Below are 27,885 nucleotides of genomic sequence, written 5' to 3' on the forward strand. Positions count from 1 at the left end.
CGCCAGGGATAACATTCGCTTGCGGGTGTGTGGGTGTGGGTCCACGAAATTATATTACATATAAATTTCCATTTCATTTCTTTCGAAAGACATGAAAATTTACATTTCACATTTGTTTCAGCGAAACGAGGCGGAGTTTTGCCGTTGCGGAGGCGGAGACGTACAAGGAGGCAGTAGCCATCGCCCACTGCCGGCTGCTGCTGTTGCATGCCAAGCTCTATGCAGCTCTCTGCTTCTGTTTCAACGCCACGGCCAGCCAGCGACAAGTGAATGGAGGAGACGCAAACGGAGGCTGTGTGGCAGACACCCGCATTGATTTTTCCTCCTCCTGCCCCTCCCCCCCCCCTCCTGCTGGTGATTTTCCCTGGCTCTTATTTTCATTTCCATTTCATTGGACTCTCTCTGTGGCAGCTTTAATGAGTCTGATTTCTGTCTCGTTTGCGAAAATTGCTGTCTGAATCCCCTCAGCCGTCCCTCGCACTCCGTTCGGCAGCTCCGTCTCCGTTTGCCAAGGTGAAAAGTCCGCCTGTTGTTGTTTGTTTGAAGAGAGCTTTAGGTTAATGTTAATGTTAATGACGTTTTTAACCGACATGACGTGATGCTGCAACTGCCACTGCCACTGCCACTGCAGCAGCTAACTCTGTGGCCTCTGTGGTTGCAATAGCAATTTTAATTAATTTGGTTGATTGATGGCAGGCGGCAGGCGGCAGCAGGACACAGCAGCCACAGCAGACCCTTTGGGACCACAGACAAATGATAAACATGGCCAAAGATTGCCACCGATGATCAGAAAATGATCGCGAAAATGTTCAGCAATTAATCAAAATGTATCTATGAATTGATTTCCCAAGAGGGAAGCTCAGTCGTGGGCAGGCTTTAGGGATTGTTGTTTGCATTTACAAACAGGATATTCGCCCCCACCCTGGGACATTGTAAGTTTTCCCAAATAAAAACTTGAATGGTTTCCACACACATGTCATTCGCAGGAGTTCTTTACCAGGAAAATCCCCCCATATAATCAAAGTCAAAGCCATGGGCAGGGGGTGGTGCAATGTGCATGTCACTTCGTTCTTCTTTAGTGATTTCCCACCCTATTTGTTCCTACTATCAAGTGTCATAAAAACTGACAGCTGGGCTAAAGTTGTTCCCTCTTTTTAGGATGGGGCGTGCAGAAGTTGCATTGTCTGTGGGTGTCGACTAATTTCTATTGATTTTAGCTCTGGGCAGAGTTCTTCCTCTGACTCGCTTGCTGCATTGAACATTGAAATATTTTCTATTCATCTATTGTCATGGAAATGGGGAGTCGTACCCAGTTGTCTAGGAATCAACGTGAACATGAACTTGACCCCCAACCTTCCTGCACTCACTCAGTCTGGACTCTCTCCCCTGTTTCTCATAGCAGAAAATATATATCTTTTCAAAACTAATTACACGCTTTAATATGGGAGGAGTAGGGTGGTCCCGAGGCGTGGCGTCGCCCCTCCCCTCTCTCTCCATTACACCATTACTCAGCGATATTTTGGGAGTGTAAATGCAGTCATGGATACCCCTGCGCACCTTTTTCACCTCAAATGCAACGAATGCCAACTCATACGTCGGTGTTTGCTTAACGGTAACAATAATACGATAGAGTGAAGAGGGGAGTCGGCCCTGCCCTGCTCTCTTCTTTCAATTAGAATTTGATTTGTAATCGATAAAGCGGGAGGTGCTGGTGAGTTGTGGGGGGCGTGATTCGGGGCAGAATTTTAATTACTTTATTTGGGATACACAAATATAAATTCCCACTTTGAATATTCAGCGGTTAAAAGCTTTTTTCCATTTTCTTTGATGCTCATTCTGGCTGTTTTCTTTACTTTTCGGTATGTTCTGACTTTCTTTCTACTTTCTGTATTTCTTCTCGCATTCTTATAGTATTTTTTCCAGCATTCTGTTTGTATTCAGTGCTTAGTAGTATTATTCTATTAATTTTCTTTAATTTTTTTAGTATTCCACCGCTCTGCTTGGACTCCTCATCTTAAGCTTCCCTTTCACTATTTACTCATTCCCTTCACTCAACAGTTACCTTCTCTAGTGTCACAGTTACCTAATTCTGATTTATTTACTATCCAAAATAACACACAATAGACTTCCACAATCTCCCCTTCAAGTGCTAATGATGCAACCAACCAACGAATCTTTGCCCGCATGATCTTCACTTGATAAACTTATCATTCATTCATTCATTTGTCTCGCGTGTCTCTCTAATTAATTTTCAGTTCCAGCTACAGTCCATGGGGAAATCTGTCTTCTATAAGGGTTAAAACCCCACAAATATTGTGATCCATTTCGCAGCAGTAGCAGTGCAGAGCTGCAGAGCAGATTAAGCAAGTCCCGGGTGTTAACTGGGTCAATTGGAAAGTTGGTTTTTATTATCTGTCTTTGGGCCGAATTTTTTTTGTTTTTTATTTTTTATCTCTGATGGGAAGTGCGTGCAGCGCACGTTGTGGCAAGTGGAGTGTTGAGGATCGGAATGGAGTGATGGGGAGTGTTGAGGAGTGAAGTGAACTCTTGTGGGCAGACAGGTACTGCGGCATGAAGTGTACCGCTGGAGAAGAAGGAGTGTGTGGCAGTCAGGTTGATGAATGGATTTGGTTTACTTTTGGGAACAGGTTGCTGCTACGGCCAGTAGTAGAGGAGGAAGGAAAGCCGATTCCAATTTAGTATCCCATCAAAGTAAAATATATACGCTGCTCGCACTTGAGACCCTACAAAATTCCTAAGAAAACTTCAGTACATTTCTGGCAACAACTTTTCAGCTAAAAATCTTTCATAAGTTTCACTCTATCAGCAGCAAATCTTCAGCAGTAATTTAATTCCATATCGGATGTTGAAATCACCTATTTTTTGGGGTAACCAGACCAAAGTCATTGCATTTGAAAAATATTTGTTTGGCTCAAAGCCAAAAACATTAAAAACCGCGCAAGGTACACGCCAGATATCATGGCTTGGCTTTGGTAATGAAATATTCAAATGACAACAACAACAAACGGAGAGTTGTTGGCCAAGCGACTGACCAGTCAAACAGACAGACGGATAGACCTCTCAAGCATACGAGGAAAACTCAATTCAATTTCAAATGCTAATTGCGTGCCAAGCGCATTGGACGCTCGGCATAAGCGGAACGACCCTGAAATTCCCCTGAAGGCAAGGTGGGGCCGAGAGCCCATGTAGATCCATATTAAATATCGAAATATTGATTCGGATGGACAGATTGAATTGTATTTCAGTTGATGGAATGATTTTATGGGTTATATTTGTTGAGGCAGGGAAATAGTTGAGACATCAATAAAGCAGAAGATCGAGGGATCAGCAGAGGTCATAAAAATGTACACACAAATCTAATAAATTATGAGCGATGCTTGAAAATATCCTGGGTAATAGATAAAAAAAAGACTAATATTAATTGTCTCTACATTCAACCTTCGCCTGCCCTTTTTCTCCATAGCTCCTCTCTGTTATCCCCGATTCGATCATTTAAACATTCATATCAATAGATTTTAGTTAATAAAACTGCTTCCAAGTGATATTTAACCCCTATAAAGCTATGCATAAATAGCTAGCTAGAGGAACCAGTGAGAATGTCATACTTTAGCTCCATTCCAAGCACCACTGACAGTCATCCATTCAAGTTAAGGGGCAACTTTATAGTGCAACATTTAATAGCCTATGAAAAAGTGGCAGGCAGACACGCAGGGCGGCGGGAGGCATAGGAGGAAGGGCACCACAACAACAAAGCGTAGGCGTGCGTAGGAGTGCTCAATGAGTAGCAGACGACAAATAAAGCCCCAATGGAGAAAAGCCCCCAACATACATACATAAATACATAAAAATAAAAACTTTAACAAAGTTGCGACAGTTTGAAACGATGGAAAAGTGCAGTGGATGCCATCACATGGTGGGCATGGGACGGGGGGAAGTGGAGTGCCACAAGTGACCATTAAAAGCAATTGAGGCGCCACAACAGCATATGGAGAGCGATAGAGAGAGGGAGTGGGGAAGAGGCCTCTTTTTAATGTCTCCATTAAGGCCGTCAACGTTGCGTGGGTTTTTCTCTACTCTTCAACGAAGTGGCACTTTTCCCCCAAAAAAAACCACCACTACAGCTTAAGGTTAAAGGCTTTCCCATTTTAGACAATAAAAAGCCTCTAAAAAACTCCTTTAAAACATTTTTCTCTAGCCTTTCTATGTGGCCACAAAACCCTACGAGAAACTCCTCGGCTTTTCCTGTAAAAGTCTTCTTTTATTATCTCTTTCTTCATAAAAACCTTCTCTTAAGCATCCTCATTGACTTTTTTTCGCCCACCGAACAATTTGCATCCTTAGATTTCTTCCCAAGCTTTTACACGAAAAGGAAAATAATTTATAGAAAATGTAATATAATGCCAACAAGTTGATGGTTTTTCTTGCTGGTCTTTTTGGGCCATGGGAAGCAGGAAAAACTGCATTGCGTGTAGGTTTTTCCCTCTCCGCCTTTTTTGTTGCAATTTTTCCACATTGTTTGCCTTAATTGTTATTGTTTTTCTATACTCTATTCAATGACAAGGTATAACAGCTTCAAGCAGACGTTTGGACGGCAAAGCGAATCAGGTATATATTTCTCGATTTAGCTTCAAGTTAGTTAAATAGAGACGAAAGTAATAAACAATTTGAACTTCCGAGAGAATTACTTTCAGAGGTATTAGTCACTTCGATTATGTAACCTTCACTTGCTTTGTTATTGTTGCTGTTGTGATGGAAATTGTTTTGCTGCTTCTTAAAGTTTAATTTAAGTTTTCTTTTGACGTTTTTCCTCAGTGAGTTTCTCAGTTTTCTGCAGCTGTAAACTGGTTTTGGGGGGCAATAATTGAGACATAACTGTTGTTGTTAATGCATTTAACATTTTCTTTGGGAATTATGTCAGTTGGTGTATGGGTAGAGCCAGAGGGAGTGGTCTCTAGAGGCAAAAGCGGATCAAAAGTCTCTTCTTTAAGTCGGCATTTCAATAACACGCACTATGAGGCAGAGCGGAGGTGATTGCAACCACAGTTAGGGGGAGACGTTGAGGCCGTTGCATATCACTTTGATGGGAATATGGAGCAAATATGTATGAATTATCTTTTTCTGATTGTTTGCTAATTTTGAGAAATCTTTTGCCTACGGATTTTGCAACACTTTTCAATTAAAGAGCGGAGTCCACCCTCTGATATGAATATATCCCAGGGAATATGTGTAACGAATATTTTATGCAGTTTTCCAATGGCTGCCCTTGTTAGCAGTTTTCCATTTTCCATTGTGTTCCATATTGAATAAATTTCACTGAGAAATTACCCTATTTGTTCATCAACGATCTATCACTGTTCCACTGTTAAATTTTCTTATCTGTTTAGAAGCATAAAAGATCTATTGAGCGATCGTTCTCATTTAATTGGAATATTTCTCTAAATGAAATTCATTTAATAATATTTTCTCTTCGGGGAACCACTTCAAACCAGTTGTATCCATCCATCAATTGTGTGAGTAATTCCTACATTAATCTTTTCAACAATTCTTATGAAAATGTACTCCCAGCAATCGCATAAAGCAGAATGTTACTGTACTACCTCTGGTGACTTTTAACTCGAGCAAACGATATGCGGGTTGGGCTTATCGCTCTCTCCCTCTTCCACTGCCTTTACTTCGTTAATTCTCTCTCTTTAACCCCCTGCTGGCCAACACCAATTACGCTTTCCGCCCTCATCAGCGGACCTATTGAGAGCAGGCGCTGTCAACATATCTCCATTTGTTTGTTCCATTTTTCAATTTGCTTTTCGGTGTTTCTGATCTATTAGAGGGGCACCCGGAGAGGGGTTCTTTCAGAGTGACTTATGGGCGGGGTACAGGTTTAAAGTTCTGACATCATTCAGCAGCGATGGAGTATGTTCCCAGGGTTTCGATTTCAGTAAATTCTGATTTGAAAGGAGTGGCCACTGCCCCAATCCAATTCACAAATCCTACAAAAAATTAACTGAAAAATCATATTAAATTGTTTTAGCAAATTTATTGCAGTTAACCGTAAGACATGACAAGACATTTTCCATAGAGGGGGGGAGGAGGAGATCACGCACCAAATGAAAACAAGCTCAGAAAACACACCTATCAGAGGGGAGGGAGAGGGGAGAACAGAGAGATGGAAGCAGGAGAGTAATAGACAATCAGGAGAGGAGAAGGAGCCGACTGCTGCGGGAGAGTTAACAGAAAATGTCAAATTGCCAGACAGACAAATAAAAAACAATTACGAAACAATTTGAATGAATGAGACGCTACGCTCAGCAGCAGCGCAGAGCAGGGGGAAGAGGCAGGCGACGGAAGGCGAATAAATGAAGCAGCCAAAATGACACGAGAGAGGTACGGGAGGGGCACATAAAAGCCAAAGGGGGCCACGGAAGAGTGGCGGAAGGAATAATGAATAAATGAATCAGCCAACAAGGGGGAGGGGAGGGAGGGAGGTTGGAATGGAAGGAAGGCAAATGATTGAATGAACAACGGACTGACTGTCTGAATGAATGAATGATTGGGTAAGTGTATGTCTAGCCAACAGAGTCTCCTGCTGCTGCTGCTGCCTCCTCCCACTCCCACTCTCACTCCCCTTTCCCCTACAGCCATCTATCATTCCTGCATGGAGGCCTCATGCAAATGCACTTCAAGAGCCGTTTTGGCGTTGCAATTGGCAAACAAGGAAGCAAAACGAACGGCGGCTGTCAATTCCCCCAATGATCTCTAAGAAGAAAAGAGGAAGGAGACAAATAGACAGTGAGAAAGAGAGGGAAAGAGCATCCTAGTGCCGCCTAAGAGACGCCAGCAAGAGGCAAATGGGAGAGCCAGTCCAGAGATGTGCACTGGAACCTTTTGATACCCTAGAATATGTATATTAAAAATTATAAATCAGATAAAAATCTCGAAAATTAAGTAATTTCATTTGGTATGCTACCATTTCTGCCTTTCAAACCTCACATTAAAGTCATTATACCTCAATTTGAAGAGTATTTTACAAGAAAATTAATGAAAATGCAAATGGGAAACGACACTCCCCCACTCCACAACAGACAAAAACTGCAAATAAAACTAGGAAAATGTTTACAGATGGTTGCTCCACTTCATCTAGGAGTCCCAGACACCGTCTGTGGCTTACTTTTTCGCTGTGGCTTAGTGGGTCAATAACCTATGCCACGAACCCAATTGTAATCCAACAAGATTCGACTTTGATAAACCATTTGAAATGATTTCATAACCAACGACGACGACGACCCTGACACGCCCTGAAAGTTCACAAAGATCACAGTGCAGCAGAGCACCAAAGAGAGAGAGAGAGAGAGAGAGAGAGAGAGAAAGAGAGAGAGAGAAAGAGAGAGAGAGAGAGGGAGAGGGACAGAGAGGAGGGGAAACAACGCTCTCTAATGATCTTTAATTAATTTGATGTGGGACTTTGGGGCAAGTTGAAGGAATTTGTTGTTTGATAAATAGTTGAAATCTTCGCTGTAGATAAATGTGGGGATTGCACTTTGATTACAGATGTTTCGGTATTTCTGGGAACTATTATATTAGGGAGAGCTTGTAGATCGTTAGGTTATGTCTGGTATCCCTAGATCATTAGATTCATTTAAGAGGCATTATAGCTCGTGGAGTCAAACAGAGAATATTTATTTGGAAAACAAACAAAAATGTGGAGTTCTACACGCGCAGTAATTAATCGGTGTAAGTCGAAAAGATCTCTCAGAGACCTCCGCGTGCCGCCGGATAAATATATAAATTCTCTTGTTGAAATTTGAGTAAAATTAAAAATTCTACTTGTCCAATCCGGTATTTAGTTTCATGCCAATGATGGACTCTTCGCCACAGGCTGCCAGCACAGTGCACAGCAGTTCCTTGCCATTGACGAAGTCTTCGCGTAGAGTGCTACCCAGGTCGCCTTCGGGTACTTTGAGATCCTCGCGCAGATCCCCATTCTCCGACAGAAGTGTCACATAGCCATCATCGCTAATGTCGGTCAACTGGAAGTCTTCGCGCTTGACTTGTGGCACATCCATGTTGTGGGTGGAGGGGCAAATGTCCTCGTACTTCTTCTGGGTAAAGATGTCCAAGCCCACTAGATGAACCTTGGCATGTCCATGCTTCCCCGTCTTTGAGGTGGACATGTCGACAATCTTGCAGGGACGTCCCTTCAGCATTACGTAGCCGTTCTTGCGCAGACCCGAACACTGCATGGGAAACGTCTTTGAAGCGCCCGAATCCACGGTATCAAATTGATTGTCATGATCATCGTCAGCCATAACTGACAGAAAACAGACAAAATCTGGGGTAATTTGTTGGGGATTTTTCTTTTAAAACTTCTAAGTTTCTTTTTTTTTTTGTAAAAAATAAATTAAACAAATATTTTCCTAGCTCTCGAATAAGCTGTCGAGCCGGGAGGTTGTGTGTAAACTAAAACTGGAAGACAGAACTATGGCCTATCAAACAAAATCCAAACTGAATGAAAAGTCAAGGGAAACTCGGAAATCATCCAAAATTCGTGTTTCAGGGGGAGTTTTGGTGCAGCAAAGAAGGCGCTTATGCCTCAGTCATCGTTTGCTTCAGGAAAAATGGCAAACATCTTTTCTAACGCTTGGCGAGTGCTCGACTCGGTGGTGAATCGTCTGAATGGCACAACGGAGGAGTCTCTGGCATCAATTCTTCCAAACACGACACCAACGCCAACCCCGACATCAACGCCATCATCTCCCACTATACCGTCATCTTCCGTCACACCGTCACCTTCCACTACACCAAAATGGAGCTATCCACAAACCAAAATTCGTATACGAGGACCCGCACCCGCCTCCTTTATGTGGACAGCACCTTCCACTCTCGGCAGTCGTCATGTGGCATTCACGCGAAGCACCCTGCAACATGTGGCCCATCGTGAGATTGTGATCCATGGCGAGACCTCGGGGTTTCAGAACTTTGTGCGTCAAATGTACGAATCCTATTACCAAATGAAATTGGATCAGGAATGGAGGCAAGGACTGCTGGAGGATGAGTATCCCATACACAATCGCAGGCTGAGCTTCAACGATTTGGTTTTGTTGCAACGCGTGGCCCGCGACATGTGGCATCACATGGCCAGGGAGCGGCGCAAGGTGTACAAAGATCTGGCCAAAGAAGTCAAGCAAAGGCGGCGACTGCGATTGCCTCCGGATCCGTACAGGACACCAGTGACGATGATGGGAAAGAAAAGGTTGCATAAGACAAAGTCCATTTATCATTCGTTGAAGGAATTTGAATGAAAATTGGCTGTATAGTCCCATAAAAAATACAAAATTCGAACCAGCTCCCCCACACTTTTGGAGTTTCATTTGTTTTCCATTGATTTTCTATGAAAATTCGCTATAATTCCGCATAAATATCTATCGCTCCCAAATATCTGGAGCTTTATTTGATAACATCCTCAATTACATGAAGAGTTATGCCTTCCTACACTCCTTTTGAGGATGGTAGCCAACCACCATACGAATCTGCATACGATTATCGTTATATTATTATCATATGGATTACTATTTCCATATCCGGCCTACGGCCACGTTATGCATCTGTCTACTAATCTACAATTCCGCCTGCGCCTAACCATCAAAAGCATTTGGGGAAAATGGTAAAGGGAAGAAATTATCGTTATGACGTTTACCTGTCCACAGCAGTGACAGCTTTTTATTGCGAAGAGAGAGTTCCGACAGTGACGGAAGTGCACATGATTTTATTCGGGGTTTTTCTGCATTGGATGGTCAGCTTTTTACTTACCTAAAAGCAATAGAAAAGAGAATTTACGATTATGGAATGAAAATTAACCAAAATCGATAAAAATTGCAGTAAAAACCAAAAGCATACTAATTCTATGAACCTCAGAACTAGAAATATAATAAAGACCATGGAATTTCATTTAGAACACGTTAAAAACCCATTAAAGACCCAAAGTATAGCTGAAATTATATTAAACTATTTCATATATCATCGGAAAACGTTTAGAGATTATTATAGTACAAATTCCACTCTTAAATATTTTTAGTTTTCCACTGATTCACAGCTCTTCCAGGTCTATAAATAATCTTGACTTCCCCTTAAGGAATTTGCCATCTCAGCGATCCCGAGACCCGAGATCCCACTCCTCTCTTCTCTTCAAAGTGTCATTCCACACCTAAAACGAAACCGAAATGAAACCAAAGCGAATCCGCATCCACAGCAAATGCACAAACCATTCCCATTGCAACACTTTTGGTGGCAACTTTCAACTCTTGAAGAATTTCATTGCATTTTCGAGGTGCAAGAGGGCGTGACAGCCAACACATTTGTTCACTAGGGAACACAGGAGGAGGCGCCTCCACACTTCGATCTGTGGGGTGTGACATTCTCGTGACATTTAAATGGTTTGGGGAATTTGTTATTTCCACCCACATGTGGGAGTTGATTTGTGCTGCTAAATGGGTCACAAATACGACACATAAAGAGTTCTTCTCCACATAAATCACTTCCTGCTCCCCACTGGCAATGCACCAACTCACTCCATTCCTCATTTTGTGGGTCGCCTTTCTGTTTTCCCCCCTGGCTTGTCCTTCTCTTGTGGATCCACCTTTTTCCTCCATCTTCTGCTGCTTCCCCTTTCTGTTTTTTTAACCCAAATTCCACTGCCACGCCTACTGCTGTCCTACTTATGCAATCAATGATTCGATGCTTTCCCAAAACGAAAAAAAAAACAGCGGCCCCAAAATAACATAAAAACAAGTGTTGGGCCTCGGGCTAAGGGCTTGACCATCAGACCGATTTCGATCCGATACGATTTTTGGATGGAGAGTGCAGTGGAGCAGCAATCGATGACGGATCAAAGGAGGTTCAGTGGGGAAATCGAGGTAGGATTGGTAATCGTTCGAGGATCGTTCGAGTATCGCTTTCCCCCTTTTTTGTTGTTTTTTTGGAATCCCAATCATTGCAATTTTTGGCAGCATTTTGGAGGTATTTTATAGGGGGAAATATTTGCATTAACCAAAGGCAACAAAAGCGTACATTTATTTTAACGATAATTTAGTATTCCCCGCAACCCCCACACACAGCCTCTTCCACCAACTCTCTGCTGCTCCACTCCCCCAAAATGACTGTTGCAACATTTCCCACTTTATGAGCAGCAGCTCCCAGCAATTAGCGATTTATGGAACGGGGTAGGGGGCAGTAGAGCTGGATGGAAAACCTGCCAAGAAAACCGTTACGCAATTTTCTTTTCAGTCTTAAATCAGAGATAAAGCTCAGAATTTATGTATGAACGCGTCTGCTAATCATCCAACCTCTCTCTCTCTCTCTGTCTCTGCTAGATCTCCGATCCGAATGGATGGATGGATGGATGGATCATGTGCTAAGTGATCGTCATTATCCCAGGGGGCTCAAAAGCCACCATCTGGATTTCTGTGTGTGTGTGACAAGTGCAGATAATTGAGTGCCCCAAGGGGCAGGCAGGAGACTCTCCGTGTAAAAGCTTGAGAAAAGGTAAAGTCAACGATGAGGAAAAAGGCGGTAAAAGATGAGAGATAATAACTAAAAAAGAAAAAACAGAAAAAACCTTGGGCAGAAAAAGTTTTTCCTAGGTCTTTGAGCGCTGTGGAGTGTTCGTTTTTCTGTGAAAGTATAGTGTTTTTTGTATTGTGTCTATGGATGGTGTGGAGAGCTTGAATGAATGGGCAAGGGATCATAGAAATGAGGGAATGTGTAATTCTAAGAGTAGAGAGTATTTAAAGCTGTATTTTATGGTAACATCCATTCTAAATCCATCAATTCTGACGCTGCAGGGTATTCAACAGTCGTTGCCAATCTTCCACCTCGTCGTAGCAGAAGGCGCGACCCCAAACGACACGTTTAAACAAGTCGGCTGATGGATTGATGTGGCTTCTACGTGTGTCAGAGAAGGACCACACCACATGGAAGACCAGAAAACCAGACCACAAGAAAAGAGAACACTACCAATCACACCCATACACACGTGAGGGAACACACACGTGAGTAAACACACACTCTCAAGCAGAAACAAATGCAAAAAGAAAATAAATAAACTGCAAGCTGTCGGCAAATGTTCTGTGGGTGAGTCACCACCCCACCAAAAACAAAAAAAAAAGCAACGGCAGGCGGCAGGCAGTCGAAACTAGTCATGCTCTCACCCTCTTTCTGCTCTGTTCCCCCTTCGACAGGCGTTGCATTCTTTGGCAGCGCTCGGCTCGGCCTCCGCTGGCCTCTATCTTCCTCTATCTTTTCCTCGTAATTCCTAGCAGCGCGCTCACACTCTAATCCTAAGCTGAACTACTCTCTCCCTTCCTCCTTTAGCATTACACCCAAGGTATATTGCCGGCCAGGGTAAGCTTTTCGCAGTTAGCGTCTCAATGATAGTTGCCTAATTTGTTTTACTCTTTCGCTTTTCTGGCACATAAAGACAGAGTCAGATGGGAGATATATAGGCACCTATTGTCTTATTATCTCACTCTTTCTATAAATATGCCTTGGCAACACCCTGAATGAGCGCAACATTGTGGAAACCGCAGTGCACTTCAAGAAAAGGGAGGCGGAGAATGAGAAGCAGGAGGAGGCGCAAAAGCATAAGCAGCATGTCCACAAGACGGTGGACAAGCAGAGGGAGAAGAAGGAAACAAAATAAAATGCAATGTAAGAAAGGGAAGGAGAGGCAGAGTCGCGGCGGGTTGAGGTGTCCCTGAAATATATCGATTTCGCATGGCTTATGGACTTTGGGCAGCCCAGGCCTCTTCCTACACCGCTTCCTCTGTTGACTCTCTTTCTGTCTCTTCGTTTTTTGGTCTTCTGTTTTCTTTGTCGCCTGCTAAGAAGGCATTCACCTCATTTCCTTCACTGGACACAAGCCAAAGCGAGACAGACTGAGAATGCAAAGAGCGGAAGAGACGGAGGCGGAACGGAATGAGGAGAGTGGGAGAGCCGAGCACTGGACAGATCATTGCATAATGTGGGACTCTGTAGGTGCGCCTGCGTGTAAGTGTGTGCGTGTGTGAGAGCTTATCTGCTCTTTCCTTTTGCTTAATCATAAAGAAGAGAAGAGGAGGCTTTGAATGAAAGCTGGCGATGGTTATCCTCTCCTTCGGATCCTACTTTTTCTCCCACCTTATTTTCTGCTTCGATTGAATTTTAACTTTCCTTTCTTGGCCGAACCATTAAATATTATTGCATATTCCCTGCTAATTTACGATTGATTGCAGATATGATGGGGAACTGATGTGCGGAACAAATAACATCCAGTCAATGATAAAATATGGTATTCCGGCCACAGCTATTATCCCGTTTCCCTTTTATTTCTAGCCTTAATATTGCTTGTGCAATTCATGATTATACAAAAACCAAAATACTTCCTAACCGAAACTCTCCATAAATTGTTTGCACATAAAAGTCTCCAAGTTCTTTTGCTTTTTGCCGTCTTTTTGCCTTCGCTTATCTTTCAATATGTTTCTTTAATGAGTTTTGTTGTTACTTTTTTCTCTTTTTTTGTCAAACTGTAAATTAATGTCACTGAAAATGGCAACAAAACCAATTTGAGAGGGGTGGGCTAAAGGCAGGGTACACCAAAAGAGTGTGACAAAGAGACAGCAATTTGTGAGGAGGGGATAGAGGAACGGCCGACAGACAAACAGCAAAACAGCGAAACACGAGACAAGAGCAGGGGGCGGCGGGAGGGGGACAGGAAAAAACCGCTTATTGAACCACTAACAGACTTTAGTGCTCTGTCCCTCTCACCAACCCAATCTCCGTCTCTTCTTTCCCTCTCTCCCTCTCTGTTCCTTGCACCTCTTGTCAATCCGTCAATTGTCAACATTTTTCAGTCTTAATAAGTTTTTGGCCAATGTTTTAAGCCAAATCTCAATTTATGTTTATGTGTTTTCCGTTGGGTTGTGGGAATGGGAATGGGCATGGAAATGGGGGTTAAGTGGAGGTTTTTTTTGTGTGTTTTATGTTGGGTTGGGTTTCGGTTGGGTGCCATGGGGCGGCAGATTTATGTACACGCGAACGGAATTATGGGCAATGATTGAATGATTGAAGGTTCGGTGGTTCCACGAGTGGAGTCTAGCAAGAGGACTGCTGGAAATAGAGTGTAAAGTGTTAAAAGGCGGAACAATTTATGGTTGCTAGAGTTAAGATCTTTTTTGAATGGAGCAAAATAATACAACGAAGCTAGAGGCGCCTCCAGAGAGTGCTTATTAAAGCTTATTCTTTCCTATAATTTTCAATAATTTTACACTAAACCCAATTCATAAAAATAGTCTTAAAAAATAATCAATAAAATATAAAAATATAAAAGATTCTTTATAGATTTCTTTATTTATTTCTTTATATTTCTTTTTCTACTAACTCTTTCTACCTTTCCCCTTCCCTCTTCCACCATTTGGGTAGGAAAAGTTCAATTTACTTTTCAACTAAATAGCTTTCGACAGGCCTTGAAAGCTTCCCCATTATCCTTAGCCTCTTAGCACTACTCCACAGCCAGCGTCTATGCCACAAGATGGACTGCCTCATTTGCTGGATTTATGGACTGCGAATGGAGTAGAGACTCCACTCTCATTGTCCTGCCTTCGGGGGGCTTGCCCCATGCTCGATGAAATATGAATGCCGACCCGAGGGACAGGTGACCATCCAGTCCAGTTCAGACCGTCCTGCTGCCCCTTGCCTTCAGACAGACACTCTCTATCGTTGCAGCATTGGCACGTCTATACAATTTGTGGCATGCAGCAGCAGCAGCAGAGCAGCAGCTACGAAACTTTCACAAGGAACAGGCTGCAGCAAAGAGTATAAATAAATCCGCAGGAAAATGTGCACCCAACACCCACCCAAAATAAAATAAAGAAAAGATAGCGAGAAAAGCATGAAAATTAAGTCTCCTGCGAACAAAATTTAAATGAAAGTAAAGTGAAGAATTGATGGACACCGTGTTACCTTACCCACAAATGTATCTGTGCGCTATCTGCATGCCCCGCCCACACACACATGACAAAGAGCTGGCTAACAAATGCTGCTCACTGGGAGGAGGGGAGGCTGGAAGGCTGCAGCTCCGCCAATTTAATTTATGAGCCAAAGCGATCTATGCGATGACTATCGCCCGGCGAAGCGTAACGCCCTCGTGTGCGACAGCGGTGGGTCCAAGGCGGTTAACGGTAAACAGGGTCTGTCTGTTCAGGCTCCAAATTAGAGATGGGAACGTGAGAGATGGAGGTGCAGTGCTCGGAAAGTGGATAACAGTTGCAGAGGAAAACTAAGGAAAATATTCAGATTCGTTTCACATATCTAGCCCCAACTGTGGGCACATTTATCGAATGTTCAAACAACAGCGATGATTCCCCCGATAAGCGCACACGCTTCACGCTCCACACATGAAAGGGAGGAACAATAGAAACACAGCTAGAGCGAGAGAGTAAGAAAGAGTGAGGGTTTGGTAGGGGGTGTAGGAAGAAGGCGGCGAACGGCAGGCACCCGTTTTTGGTGGGGAAAAGACGGATCCTTCGTCTTTCGTTATCCGCCATCCGATTTGCTTAATTGCATAAATTTTTATTTTGGCCGATGATCAGTGCATAGCGATATGCAAATCGGGAACGGTATGGGGGTGGTGTGGAGTGGAGAGGGGTTTCCCCAGGAGGTGAGCGAAAAGCCGCAGACCCGCATTAAATCACAGAAAAATCAATGAAAATGGTAGCAGGGAGAGCCTTGCCTGCCTGGCAGCCAGCCTGCCGCCGACTTTCGCTTGGCCAACGAAAGAAAAAAATAAAAAGAAAATTCTTCAGTTGACAGCAAAAGCGATCTTTGGGTCCGTTTTTGTGTGTGGGAATTTCGGAAATTTTTGTTTTGGACCAGGTTTTTCTTTCCTCTGGCCACCGCTGCGGCGGCGGCTCTCCTCAAAGGTCACTTCAGTTGACGTTTGCGGGGGGAGGGAGGACTTTTACTTTTCTCATTTGGTTTCTTCAGGTTTTTTGGCTTTTGGTTTCTTTGCTCTGGTGTTATTAATTGTTCCTTTCGCAGTAATTACGAGTGCAATAGGAGAACGTGGAGAGAGTGAGTGCTTTTGTGTGTAAACACTCGTCAGGGAAATATATCTTCGAGTAATCCATGAATTCCATTTAGCGATTCATTGAATGAAAAGTCACTGAATGAAGTGCAGCTGGGAGGGAGGTGCTGCTGCATTCATTGTGGGTTTAATTAGAGCACGGGGAGAGGAGTGTATATCAGAAATCGTTATTTTCATCCATCTGTTCCTTACCAAAACTCTAATAACTTTAAGAAAAATCCTCCTGAGAAAAACCTTAGATATTTGCTTGCTAATCTTTTCGCTATCTTTTTTTCCAATGATTTCCCCAAGTTTCTCTCAATTCCCATCCCAATGAGAGGGATATCTTAAACAAAGATTTCCCATGGCCTCCACCCATATATGGTGGCAGTTATTTCTGCTTCTTTCCTAAAAGATAATACCCAAAAGTTTCCCAAGCTAAATATTTTGGGTACATCAAAGATGGGATTATTTTGGTGTGTAATTCTTAGTCCAGAGTGTCAAGCGAATGTGTGGGTATTTTTTTAGTCAGGCAGCCACTTAATTGAGGTGATTAACTTGTGAGGAATGTTGCATGCTGCAAGCAAAAGCGTCTCCGAGATACGCAAAGTGGCAGCAGTGGGGATTTTAGTGTGGAAAGGTGCCAAATCCAGAGAGAGGCAAAAATATGTAGAGGAGTTTGCTACAGTGAAGACTCATCTGAGAGGTCCCAGCATAAATCCAGAAATTTTCAAGGATTAAACGTTGTCCGTTGAGCAAAGATTTCACTGTATGTTGCTATTTTTGGTTTAATTTTGTTTTGTATCTAAGAGTATCTTTGTTTGTCACTGTCCCTCTTGCAGTTGTATCTGCCAGATACGTTTCAAAGGCAAAATGCATCTGCCGAGTGCCGCGATTGCCAGGCACCGATCTATAAATAAACCCCACCAAAAGCCATTCCCATTCCATTCCATCATGTGGCATTCACAGATACAACATCCAGCAGCAGAAACAACAACTCTATGAATAGATTGCAACAGAAACAGAACAGAAACAGAACGGGCAGCAAACGAAGCGCCTCAAAATGATGAAGAGCATGAAGAATTTTTATTATCAACTCTCGAAGATGGACGAGAGAGAAGAAGTTAAGTTGCCACAATTTGGAGAGGAGTGGAGGAGACTGCACACGCTGCTCAACTATCCATCTATCCATCTCCTCCTTCTTGTCTGTTCTTTGCCTCTTATTTCTTCTATTATTCCGTCCATCGTTTAATTGTCCAGAGCCTCTGTGCGCTTCGTCTTGGGATTTTAATGAACCACAAAGCGATAAGCGAGAATAAGAAACGATTATGGAAGTGGCGGGGGGAGTAGTTGCTATAAAGAAGGGCTACGAAAAAGGGGAGTAGAGTAATGGAAAAGGAGGAGAGTGCGTGCTATAAATAGATCCTCCACCACACCAAACGGCATGTGCGACATGTGATCGGAATAAATACAGCGATGATCCTCACTTTTGCTTGATATTTTTCCCCGTTTTTACTTCATTCTCAAAAGTCAAGTAAAAATCTTTTGATTTACTGCCAGTTCCCTTTTCTGACAGTCTGGAATTTCCCTTTTATGGCGGCATTGAAAGAAAAGTAAAGGGCGGAAGAAGAAGTTCTGTCAAAGTTCTCCCTTTGGGGAATGAGCCCAGGAAAATTACAATTATGTGTGAATGGATGAGGGATTGAGGGTTAAGGGTTATATGAGGGCATAGCTATCAGGGGATCAATCGATGGCACAAGTGATTTATAGTAGGACTTTAAATGAAAAAGGAAACAGTTGAAGCACAAATATTTGGCATTATCAGCGTCCAATGATTTTTTATCTTTCCGAAAAATTTTAATAAACAAAGAACAGTGTTTGTAAGCAACTAAAAATCATTTTAAAAACACTCCACTAAATGCTACCAAAATGCTGGTCCCAAATTCCACTTTTAAAAACGTTTTATTGGCTTAATGAGCTGGCAGATGGCAAAGCTGCGAGAAACTAGAGAGAAAAGCAGAGAATCTTAAGCCGCTTAGTCAACGACAAAGCAAACCATATCCATTGGATGTGCTGCCTCCCCACCGCACCCCACAGACAGAGACCCGATGACCACTCCTCAAACACGAAAACTCCTCACCTCTCGGCGCAGAGAGACGCTTAAAAACGCGAAACTATTTATTTGAACAACAAAAATGTGTGTTAACCGGTTTACCAAATGAATCTGTTTTAATGCTGTTTTTTTATACAGATTTCAAGGTTAATTTGAAATGCAAAAAAAAAACCACAACAGATTCACAAGTCTTTTATGTAAATGGAGTCCAGCGTGGAATTTGAGTTCTTTTTTTGTAAATTAATTTACCGACTTTTAATGACTGACTGCAGGCAGCAGCTGCTGCTGACACAGTGGCCAAAAGAGATTTTCCTCAACAGATTTGTTGGACATAATTTGTGGGGGCGTACAACACACCCCCAACTCCACTCTCTGCTGTTGCTGCTGCTGGTGCCACCAGAAAACATGCAACTGTTTGTTGCATGTTTCGTGTGCGTCAAAAGAAGATGAGAGAAGCAACAAGAAAAACACCGAAATGAAAAAAAGACTCCCGATGCGGAAATGCAGATAACAAATCAAAGGAGCGAGGGAGAGAAAAACCTTTTGGAAAATTAATGAGCTGCAAACAATGCGGACATCGTTAGGCGGGAAAATAAAGATTTTGTTTTTCATGTTTTTGGGGAGTGAAAACAAAAAAATGAAAAAAGGGAGGAGTAACCACAGATGCCGCAAGGCGGGGGAGAGGTCAATATTTTGACACTAAAAAAAGATCACTTAAAAAAACCTAAAGAAAAAGTAAAAGTTTTCCTGCGGCGAAGAGTTAGATGAATCTTCAAAGGAAAATTAATTAACAAATGTGGAAAATGCACTAATGATTGATACATTCCGACATCAATCAGTTTGAATAATTGGATGCAATCAAAACAAAACCAAAACAGCAACAAAATCAATCAAGAAATCAGCAACAGCCAAAGCATCAACAGAGCAAAAGATTTCTCAACAATCCTACAAAAATAGCACAAATTTGAAGGTAAAACAAAAACACAACAAAATACAATGGAAACATCAAATGCGAGGCAAGGAAACACTTTTCGCTTTTCATTTTACACCTTTCATTAGGTCAGGTGGCTCTTCTCCGCTTTTCCTCCAACCCTTACAACCTAAATATCCCTCTTACATGCCCCTTTGTGTAATACTTTTTATGATCTGCTTTTTTTTTCTATAAACACAATCAAAACGGGGTCAATTCTCATCTATACTGTATATTGGCACACACATACTGAGGGGAATGGTAATAAGAACAAGAACAAGTGTCTAATGGAGTGGAATCAGAGTGAGTGAAGAACGGCGTGGAAGTAGAAGAGGGAGAAGGAAATACAGCTTGGTTTTTTTGATAGTTGAAATGTTTACACAGAAGAAAGAACAGATTGCAGCACTTTGATTTGAGGATTGCAAAATGGCAAGCACTTAATAGATGATGGCGGGGTATGGAGACGAGAGATAGAGAGGAGAGGCAGAATAGAGAGCAGAAGTGGAAGGAGAGGTTGAATAGAGAGCACAAGTGGGAGGAAGATAGAACGTAGAGCGTAAATTTAAGTGCTTTAGCTTTACTCTTCTCATTGGAGAGTTACAGTCCTGTGTGTGTGCGTGGATTTAAGCAGAAGCGGGCGTGGAACCTAATGAAACGAAATATTTCCGCAATAAAATATTGATGCAATCTGCGGAATGAACATATTTTGCACAATGTTTCAGTGGAGGGAGGAAGGAAAAATAAACATTACGACATGAAACAGTTAATGAAAAGATCCATCAGCCATAAGAGAAGGAAAGGGCCATAAACCAGAGCACAATGAGAAGGAGGAGCAGTAAATAAACGACGGAGAGATTTCCGATTGGGGTGATCTCATGCTGGGAATTTGTTCAGCCAAAGAAAAAGGGGTCAGTGATCAAGAATGTTATACGGAAAAGGCAGAAAAGAATACAAAGAGTAATTATAACATTTGAGCAAATTGCATGACCATAAACCAGTTAAAGTTACAGAGGGATGAAAGAAACAACAGAATGAACACCCTAAAATCGTAAAGGGTGAGTGTGGGCACTGAGAGGAGTATGGGAAATGCATAGCAACAAAATGGGAGAAAGTTCTATAGAAACAGAGAGAGCGAAAAGGAAACTCCAATTTGTTAATTGTTATCTTCCTGTTCATCCTTATCTCAGCTGACCACACGAAAAAGCTTACATCAATAAACTAAAATCATTTCCAAATATCCAAAGAATAAAACCCGGTAAAAAAAATAAACGATTTCCCTTTATTTTTTGGAGAATCATTCAAGAGCAGGAAACACAAACAAAAATCTCTCGGATGATCTGACAAAACTTTCCTCCCCCATCCCATGTTCCCGAAAAAAATAAAACGAAAAGAAAAACACACTCCAAAATGATTATTGGAATCTGATTCTGTTTTATTTTTCTGACCTTAATTTTTGCCACAAAAGGTGGAAAAAACAGTTAGAGGAGTTCTCTTTCATTATTCCTCCATTAATCGAAGTGGAAAAAAGATTTCAATAATCATTTTAACAAATGTTCAACTTCCTCTTGGATGATTTTTGATATTTCTCTTATGGATATGGAGAGAGGAAACGTCCGTTGAAACTTGTTAATTTTCATTTCGGTTAAGCAATTTGGCTTTAAACTATGGCCAAAATATCCGCTCCCACCGCTAATGAGCCATTAACACGCTTATCACAAAAGCCAAGAAGGAGCAGGGTAAAGGGGAGTAGGAAAAGAGTGAGAAAGAGGAGATCATCGAAGAGTGGGTGTATAAGAGCTGGCTATGGATTATCCACGCATATGGACACGGATTGGACCCTGGGAAATGAGGCACAGACCTAGGGGTGGTCGGGGGTGATGCCCCCAAACAAGCCCCCGGCACGTGAGCTGGGGAAGAAAACACTTTGAGGTCGGGGTCGGGGTGGGGGTTAGACGTCGGGTGGCAAGGGAAAATGAAATGCAGCCAAAACGAAAGAGCAAAAGAGCGGCGCATGAAAAATAATATGAATTTCCTCAATTAGATTTCCCAGGCGCCTGACCCCAAACGAGGCACGAAATGTGGGCAGAAAGCGGGGGGCGGTAGCAGTGGATAAAGAGTAGAAGAAGGAAATATACGACGAATGCAAATCGCATTAAGACGCGCATTTAATCTGCTCCAAGGCATCGCCTTAACCCCGCCCCAAGGCGCAGAAGAGCGGATGAGGGCAAACCGAAGGGGGATGGCTAGGAAAGGGGAGAAAACGTTTGTCTGTTGGGGTCAGCAGGTCACTCGCGGAGGTAGAGTGCGCCAGTGGGTGAGTGCAAGTTCCGCATAAACGGGAAAAAATTCATGAAAATCAATAAATAAGATGAGTGCAAGAGAGAGAAGCAGCAGCAGCCGCAGAGCGAGGAAGTGGGCGCATAAGCAGTGTATATTTTAGGGAAGGTAAAGACACTGCATCTTTCAGCAGTACTGCCTTACCATCCGTTTAATTTATTTTGTGCTCAAGTGTCGCCTGTGGGAATTGGAACGGTACTCTCTCTCTCTCTCTCTCGCGTAGACTCTCCTCTCAAGTGGAATGCATTTCAAATCCCAAGCAGCACTTGAAAGACACACAGAGAGAGGAACAATCGTACAATTTTTGTTTATGAAAAGTGCAAGGGGTAAGAGGGAAGTGGCGAGAAGAGGAGATTGCGAGAAAGGACTGACTGAAGTGGAAATGGGCAATGATAGGGAGAAAAGCAAACTGCGAAGATGGAATGAAGTGGGAGTAGGAGAATAGCAATAACAAATCCTTTTGCAATTATGTCACAATCTTTCCAGTCACATGCTTTCTCCCTCTCCCACTCCCACTCCTACTGCCAAAGCCATCAATCGCGCAGCGCAGCACAACCCACGCATATGCAAGCACAGTTACACGCACACACACATAAAGAGAGTAAGAGCGCGAGCGAAATATTATCGCAGTCGGCGGTCCGTCTCCCACAGCAAAATTTATTACGAAATCGCAATCGAAACATAACGGTAGATAGCAAAAGCACACAACTACCAACACGAAATCAAAAGCCAAAGAAATGAAATTAAAATGTAGATAGCGGGGGAAAGCACTAGATGTTGGGAGGGAGGGAGTGGGAGAATCAAGAAATGTAACGATCTTGCGCACTCCCTCCAACACACACACACTTACTGTTGCCTCCGCTGACTGCATCACACATTACTCGCTTGCTCTTGCAGTTAAAGTCAAAGAAAGAGTAGAAGAAGAAGTCAGCAACATAATAGCAGAGGCAAAGAGAGATGGAATGGTTAATGCCCAGACAAAGAAGCACAGCACAAAAGCAGGCGAATAAGCGTAACTGGGAAAGAAGTCAAGAAAACAAGAGTTGCGCCCGCCAGCAACAAACAAAATAGAAGAACGAACCACAAAAGGGAGTAGGTGGAAGTTTTTGATACCCTATCAGCGGTAATGGGAATGGGAATGTGATGCTGTTGCGACGTCCTTCTTTTGTTAATTCTTATCACTTATCAAACTTTATGGTCTCGACCCCGGTATTCCATCACACTTCCTCAATCAGCATACCCTTCACCATAAAGGGTAATCAAAGCAAAGCCAAATGCACAAGAGGAACAACAGCAAAAGAGGAAACCAAGAACACTGACACACACACACACTTGCAAAACACATTCTCCTTTTTGGAGAGTTTAGAAAAAAGTTATCTTCTCTTACTTTTTGCGACCTCAAGTTTATAGCACTTTTACCATTATTTATGGACCATTAAAAGAATCTTACATTTTCCGATACGACGGCACGCAGGCGCAGCGGGGATGTTGGCGAATTATTCGTATTTCAATTGGAATTTGTACCCCGGCGGCAAATACAATATTTGCAAAATCAAACTGCTTTTTTCTTGTGTTTTACTTTTAGCTTCACTTCCACATGCACCAATACACTAACACGGAAACAGACACAAGTGTGCAACTCACTGCAGTCGGCTTCGGGTTTGCTTCTCTTCTTCTTTAGCTTCTTCTTTTGTGTATGCGTGTGTGCGCGTTTTTATTATCTTCGGGGATGGTTTTTCCACTCTTATGAAGGATGTGTGCCAATTATTTGTTGGATTTTATTAACTTATTTCCAGCTGCGTTGCTGATTTCTTCCTCTTTCTTTATCGCTTTTTACGTGCACTTTTTTTTTAGCGACGCCAACACTTGCACACACACACATGGAAACATGCACAGGCATATACGCGGGCACAAGTAAAATTTGCCTTTGCTTCCTTTACTTTTCGCACAACATTTAAACATTTGTTGTTTTACGCTTACACACAATTACTTACACATACACGAAATGTTTGTTGAATTCGAAAAAAACATTTAACATATTCTGCGGCACGCTGCATTCAGCGACAAAAACGCGCGAAATACATTTAAGACGATTTAAGCCGCACACGGCATGGCGTTTGGGGATGGTGTGGCTTTTATTTTATTAGTTTTCCGCGATGGAAACACTTGTGCCATTTAATAATTAATATTTTGTTGTATGGCCTTTTGAAAAACACGCGCGACGCGACGCTCGCGCAACAAAAACTAGAAAAAGTGTGACCGTGGAATTTTCAATCAAATAAACCACACAACCCTCAAAAATATTAAAAAATATACCATCTCATTTTAAAAATATATCGTAATATACCGTAGTCCTAAATCACATTCCACGATTTTGATGTTCTATTTTATATTACTAGCGTGCGAAGTGTTTTACCACTGAAACAATAATTTAATCCGATTTAAGAATCAATTTGGCTTATTATAAATACTCTTCTTTATTGGAGTGTATACGTTATGACCATATATTTTACTTATTTGTATTCGAATATTTCATTAAAATCAACCCTTCTGGAAGCGCGCGCAAGAAAGGCGAACAAGAAATACTATTGTTTTTTTGAAAGGGAAAGGAAACCTAAGTAAATATTATAAGTTCTTCTATCTTTATCACATGATTGGGGCTAGACTCCAGTTGGAATTACTTCTTCTACATTGGAATTACTCTTTTGTTAGCTAAGGAACACCGGATAATGATGAAGAAATCACCATTATCGTCCAACTAATCACCGATTTCTTTGATATAATTTATTTTCTTTTATTTCTATAAACCCCATATATTTCCTATAATCAAATATTAATATATTTTAATTAAAATTGTTGTATATTAGCGAACTGTCAAACACAATTCGCAAAGCAAGGTAGCTTTCATGCGACTCCAGGTAAATAAATACGTCACAAAAAGTTGCAGGTGTGCAAGGTATACCTTCGTTTTCAATCCCCTAAAATTATACCGTAACTATACCGTAATCTTGAATCATATTCCTTGACTTTGATATTCTGATTAATATTAACATATAAATAGAGGTTGCAGAACAGAAACTGTAATAATATTCGATGAAGGAATAAATTTTGCACGCGTTTGGCTAGTTTTCATGGCCTATATATATTGGGTTATTTTCAAAATAACATTAAAAGAGGCAAAAGCAATACAGGTAAATTAGTGAAAGACGTAAGAATGGAATGTTATGTTACTTCACCGCTCGCTGCTCAACAACCGGCAAATGTATACCCTACTTCCATTCATTAAAGTCCCTAGTCCCTTTTCAAAGCTGCTTTAAAACATTATTAAACACTAACTGTCTAGTTATTTCATTATTGGTGCCTGATATTTCAAACATATCCTCAATCCTTTTCCCCAAGGGTAGCAGAATGCTGTTCAACCCGTGCCCATGTTGGGAAACAATGCTGCTCACCTTTGGCAGCATGTTGCTGGCCCATACATATTCGTGGACAGTGCTGCCGTTTTAGCACTTTTCAAGCTACATTCAAAATGTTATAGTTTTTGGTTTACACTACCTTATCCAATATGTATTACTTATTTATTACCGTTTTACCCTTTAACTCTAAAATTCCGGGACACGAACCTTAGCTGTTGTAGAAATCCGTATAAAAGCTAAATGTTGCCAAACACCTGCATTTCCGCCCTCGCCGCATCTGGTCACACTTCGGCCAATATTTTGTTTTTTTTCTGAAGTTTTTTCGATTTTCCGATTTTCCTTTGTTTGGACTGTTTTTCTGCTGTTGCTAGACTCCAAGGGCAATCACCATGACACGCCGCAGCCAGGACATACCCATTCGCCCGCGCTACGGCTACACGGAGGAGGAGAACGAGCAGGGCGAGCACACACAGCGCACGAACAGTGCTACACCCGCCTCCTCCTACACAGAGATTCCGTTTCTGGCGCAATATCCGGGCGCAGTGCCCGAGCACGTGCTGCAGGACATCACGCCAACGGCGGGGAACACGAACGGTCTGCCCGGTCAGGGCGGCAGCGATAGCTATGTGAATCTGGACTCTGGCGAGGAGGAGGACCAACCAGAGGGCGACGACGATGACAGCAATTCCAAAGACAGCTCTGGGGAGCCGCTCCAGATGCGTGGCAAGTCGGGCAACAGTGGGTGACGCTCTTAAACTCTTCTGCCATCGTTTTCTAAAGCAATTACCTGCCCTTCCAGCAGATCTTCCGTATGGCGAATCAGGGGAAATGCGTCACTTTGTGGCCCACAATCTGGAGGAGAAACTGCGCGAGGGAGCTGCCGCTGCCACGCCGCTGGACTACTCCTCGGAGCACACGACACCCTCCACATCGATGGGCCCTGATGGAGGAGAGGGCATGCTTACGCGCCGCTTTCTGCAGTCGCGGAATATCCCCGAGGTGGATGGCAGTGTGCTGAGCGACATCGAGCTGGAGGCACAATATCTGGCCACCTCGGTGGACAATCTGCTGGAGAACTTGGGCAATCTGCTGCACTCCATCTCCTCCATTACGGCGGACAATGTGGAGGTGCACAAGAATGCGGTGAACAAGCTGACGGACACGCTGGATGCTAATATTAAATGCCAGTACCAGCTGCTGGCCAAAACCGAAGAGATAACCAAGTCCATGAAGCCCACGGAGCGACTAGGTCAGAGAATGTGAGTTGGCAAGAGATTTGTTGGCCTTCTAAAGGTCCTAAGGATGTCTTTTCCCTCCCACAGCAGGGAGATCAAGCGACTGGTGGATACGCTGGACAGCATTATGTAGCAGCCAGGCAAACAGAATTCATGGATTTTTGTGTGTGTTTTCTAGTCATTCCATTATAAAGTAAATTACAAATTACAGAATCCTCTTCCTGCTGCTCCCTTCAAAGCTTCTCCACCTTTGCCTTGACTATCCGTAGTGGATCCACTGGCTTGTCGTTCTTGTCCGTCTCCACCATGCCTATGCGCTTCACCACCTCCATGCCCGTGTAGACCCGCCCGAAGATAGTGTGCTTTCCATCCAGCCATTGAGTGGGCGCCAAAGTGATGAAAAATTGTGAGCCATTTGTGTCCGGGCCGCTGTTTGCCATGGACAGAATGCCGGCGCCCGTGTGCTTGAGGTCGCCATGCAGCTCGTCCCCAAACTCAGCGCCATAGATGGAGGTGCCGCCGCGTCCAGTGCCCGTGGGATCGCCGCCCTGGATCATGAAATCTCGAATGATGCGATGGAAAACCACATTGTTGTAGTATCCCCGCCGTGAAAGCTCGGCAAAGTTGCGGCACGTGTTGGGGGCATGCTTCCAGTACAGTTCCACTGTGATTTCGCCCATGCTGTTGGGAAGAGCGGGAAAATCCCAAAGGAAATTAGTCGATTTTTGCACAGGAAAAAGTTTTCCGGGCTTGCCTAGTTTCCAGGGTGACAAAATGTGGCTGCCACGCCTTGTCGGGTATGGCTCCAGCAGCGGGATCAGGCAGGGCCAACATTTCTATTTTATCTTCTTGTTTTTAAGCTAAATTTGCTCGAAATTCGTGAACTGTTTACAATTTTTGTTTTGGTTAGTGCGAATTAAAGGAGGATTAAACAATAAGGTGGTATTGCATTTTCAGTATTTTTTCCCGTGACCAGGTGTGTGACCTGGAGAGGGTGCATTATAGATTTGATTATTCAGTTAGTGGATTTCAACATCTATCGATATTTTTAGGGCTCATACTTGAACGCAAAAGTGAGTTTTGGAATCTAATTAAATGCATAAATAGGAGAACAGAATGCAATTGACTGATATTTCCAAACAGCTTTTAAAACATATGTGTAAATAATATAGGGTATGAAAAGTGCCATACCGCATAAATAGGTAGTTGATATGTAGAAGATAAGTGTAGTTAACATGTAAAAAAATGTTACTTATTTTTTGTACCTGTCATGATGAAACGTTTTTCTGAAATGAAAATCATAAAATGAGTACTTAAAAGTAGCCAATCTTATAGAAAATTGATTAGTCTAGAGTATAAAATGATATTTTCTTTGATGAGCGTCCAAACTAGCCTTTTAAATAAAATGGAATATCAAAATTGGAAAATATGACTTTCAGCGGTAACTTTTGGTATATTTTGCATGCGACAAGGAGTACTTCGGAATATTTCCGAGGGTGGGACGGTATGTCTCAAAGATAAATCCACGGTAACACTGCGTCCGCGAAAAACGAAACAACAAAAAACGGTAGGCGCTTCCAAGAAAAATCCGTAAATCCAACAAAATAACAGCGCGCCGTGGAAGAAAATTGAATAAATATTGTAATTTTAATGAACTGAAACGCGAGGAACGCGTCGGGCGCGTGATACTACGCAAGAAGAGT

The 27,885-nt window shown here is 42.6% G+C and overlaps 5 protein-coding genes across 10 annotated transcripts in view; 2 read left to right on the plus strand and 3 right to left on the minus strand.

Annotated features, from left to right (window-relative positions):
* LOC117587205 (serine-rich adhesin for platelets) overlaps positions 1-23,774 on the minus strand; it is a 123,778-nt gene extending 100,004 nt beyond the window's left edge. For 3 of the 4 annotated variants that reach the window (XM_034277751.1, XM_034277750.1, XM_034277749.1), the window contains exon 1: positions 22,982-23,773. The gene's annotated coding sequence lies outside the window, so the exon portion shown is untranslated. Of the gene's footprint in view, positions 1-22,981 lie in introns of all 4 variants that reach the window. The other variant, XM_034277748.1, reaches the window with a different exon arrangement.
* On the minus strand, positions 7,833-8,349 carry LOC117587208 (eukaryotic translation initiation factor 5A-like). The gene has a single exon (XM_034277756.1). It carries the CDS (start codon positions 8,322-8,324, stop codon positions 7,839-7,841), a length of 486 nt encoding a protein of 161 aa, XP_034133647.1. The 5' UTR covers positions 8,325-8,349; the 3' UTR covers positions 7,833-7,838.
* LOC117587206 lies at positions 8,518-9,388 on the plus strand. The gene has a single exon (XM_034277755.1). The coding sequence runs from the start codon at positions 8,604-8,606 to the stop codon at positions 9,315-9,317; it is 714 nt and encodes a 237-aa protein (XP_034133646.1). The 5' UTR covers positions 8,518-8,603; the 3' UTR covers positions 9,318-9,388.
* Positions 23,775-25,254: 1,480 nt separating the features above from the next.
* Positions 25,255-26,387, plus strand: LOC117587056 (BLOC-1-related complex subunit 6). 3 transcript variants are annotated; one of them, XM_034277496.1, is made up of 3 exons: positions 25,255-25,685; positions 25,747-26,206; positions 26,273-26,387. In XM_034277496.1, exons 1-3 carry the CDS (start codon positions 25,337-25,339, stop codon positions 26,313-26,315), a joined length of 852 nt encoding a protein of 283 aa, XP_034133387.1. In that variant the 5' UTR covers positions 25,255-25,336; the 3' UTR covers positions 26,316-26,387. The 3 variants fall into 3 exon arrangements, with proteins under 3 accessions (XP_034133387.1, XP_034133385.1, XP_034133386.1); XM_034277494.1 differs by having other exon boundaries at positions 25,260-25,685; positions 26,270-26,387; XM_034277495.1 differs by having other exon boundaries at positions 25,261-25,685; positions 25,750-26,206; positions 26,270-26,387.
* Positions 26,375-27,103, minus strand: LOC117587057 (peptidyl-prolyl cis-trans isomerase-like 1). The gene is made up of 2 exons (XM_034277497.1): positions 26,937-27,103; positions 26,375-26,863 (listed from the first exon to the last, which is right to left on the minus strand). The coding sequence occupies exons 1-2, from the start codon at positions 27,014-27,016 to the stop codon at positions 26,416-26,418; spliced, it is 528 nt and encodes a 175-aa protein (XP_034133388.1). The 5' UTR covers positions 27,017-27,103; the 3' UTR covers positions 26,375-26,415.
* Positions 27,104-27,885: the final 782 nt, after the last annotated feature.

This window comes from Drosophila guanche, unplaced genomic scaffold, assembly GCF_900245975.1.
Source record: "Drosophila guanche unplaced genomic scaffold, DGUA_6, whole genome shotgun sequence".
Lineage (NCBI taxonomy): Eukaryota > Metazoa > Arthropoda > Insecta > Diptera > Drosophilidae > Drosophila > Drosophila guanche.

Excerpts from the sequence above, each read along its gene's own strand:
- LOC117587056 (XM_034277494.1), top strand. The coding sequence starts at position 25,337 with ATGACACGCCGCAGCCAGGACATACCCATTCGCCCGCGCTACGGCTAC. Across the intron at positions 25,686-25,746 it reads GCGTGGCAAGTCGGGCAACA|CAGATCTTCCGTATGGCGAA; the intron begins GTGGGTGACGCT and ends CTGCCCTTCCAG. Across the intron at positions 26,207-26,269 it reads GAGCGACTAGGTCAGAGAAT|CAGGGAGATCAAGCGACTGG; the intron begins GTGAGTTGGCAA and ends TCCCTCCCACAG.
- LOC117587057 (XM_034277497.1), bottom strand. The coding sequence starts at position 27,016 with ATGTTGGCCCTGCCTGATCCCGCTGCTGGAGCCATACCCGACAAGGCG. Across the intron at positions 26,864-26,936 it reads TTTGTCACCCTGGAAACTAG|CATGGGCGAAATCACAGTGG; the intron begins GCAAGCCCGGAA and ends TCTTCCCAACAG.
- LOC117587208 (XM_034277756.1), bottom strand. The coding sequence starts at position 8,324 with ATGGCTGACGATGATCATGACAATCAATTTGATACCGTGGATTCGGGC.
- LOC117587206 (XM_034277755.1), top strand. The coding sequence starts at position 8,604 with ATGCCTCAGTCATCGTTTGCTTCAGGAAAAATGGCAAACATCTTTTCT.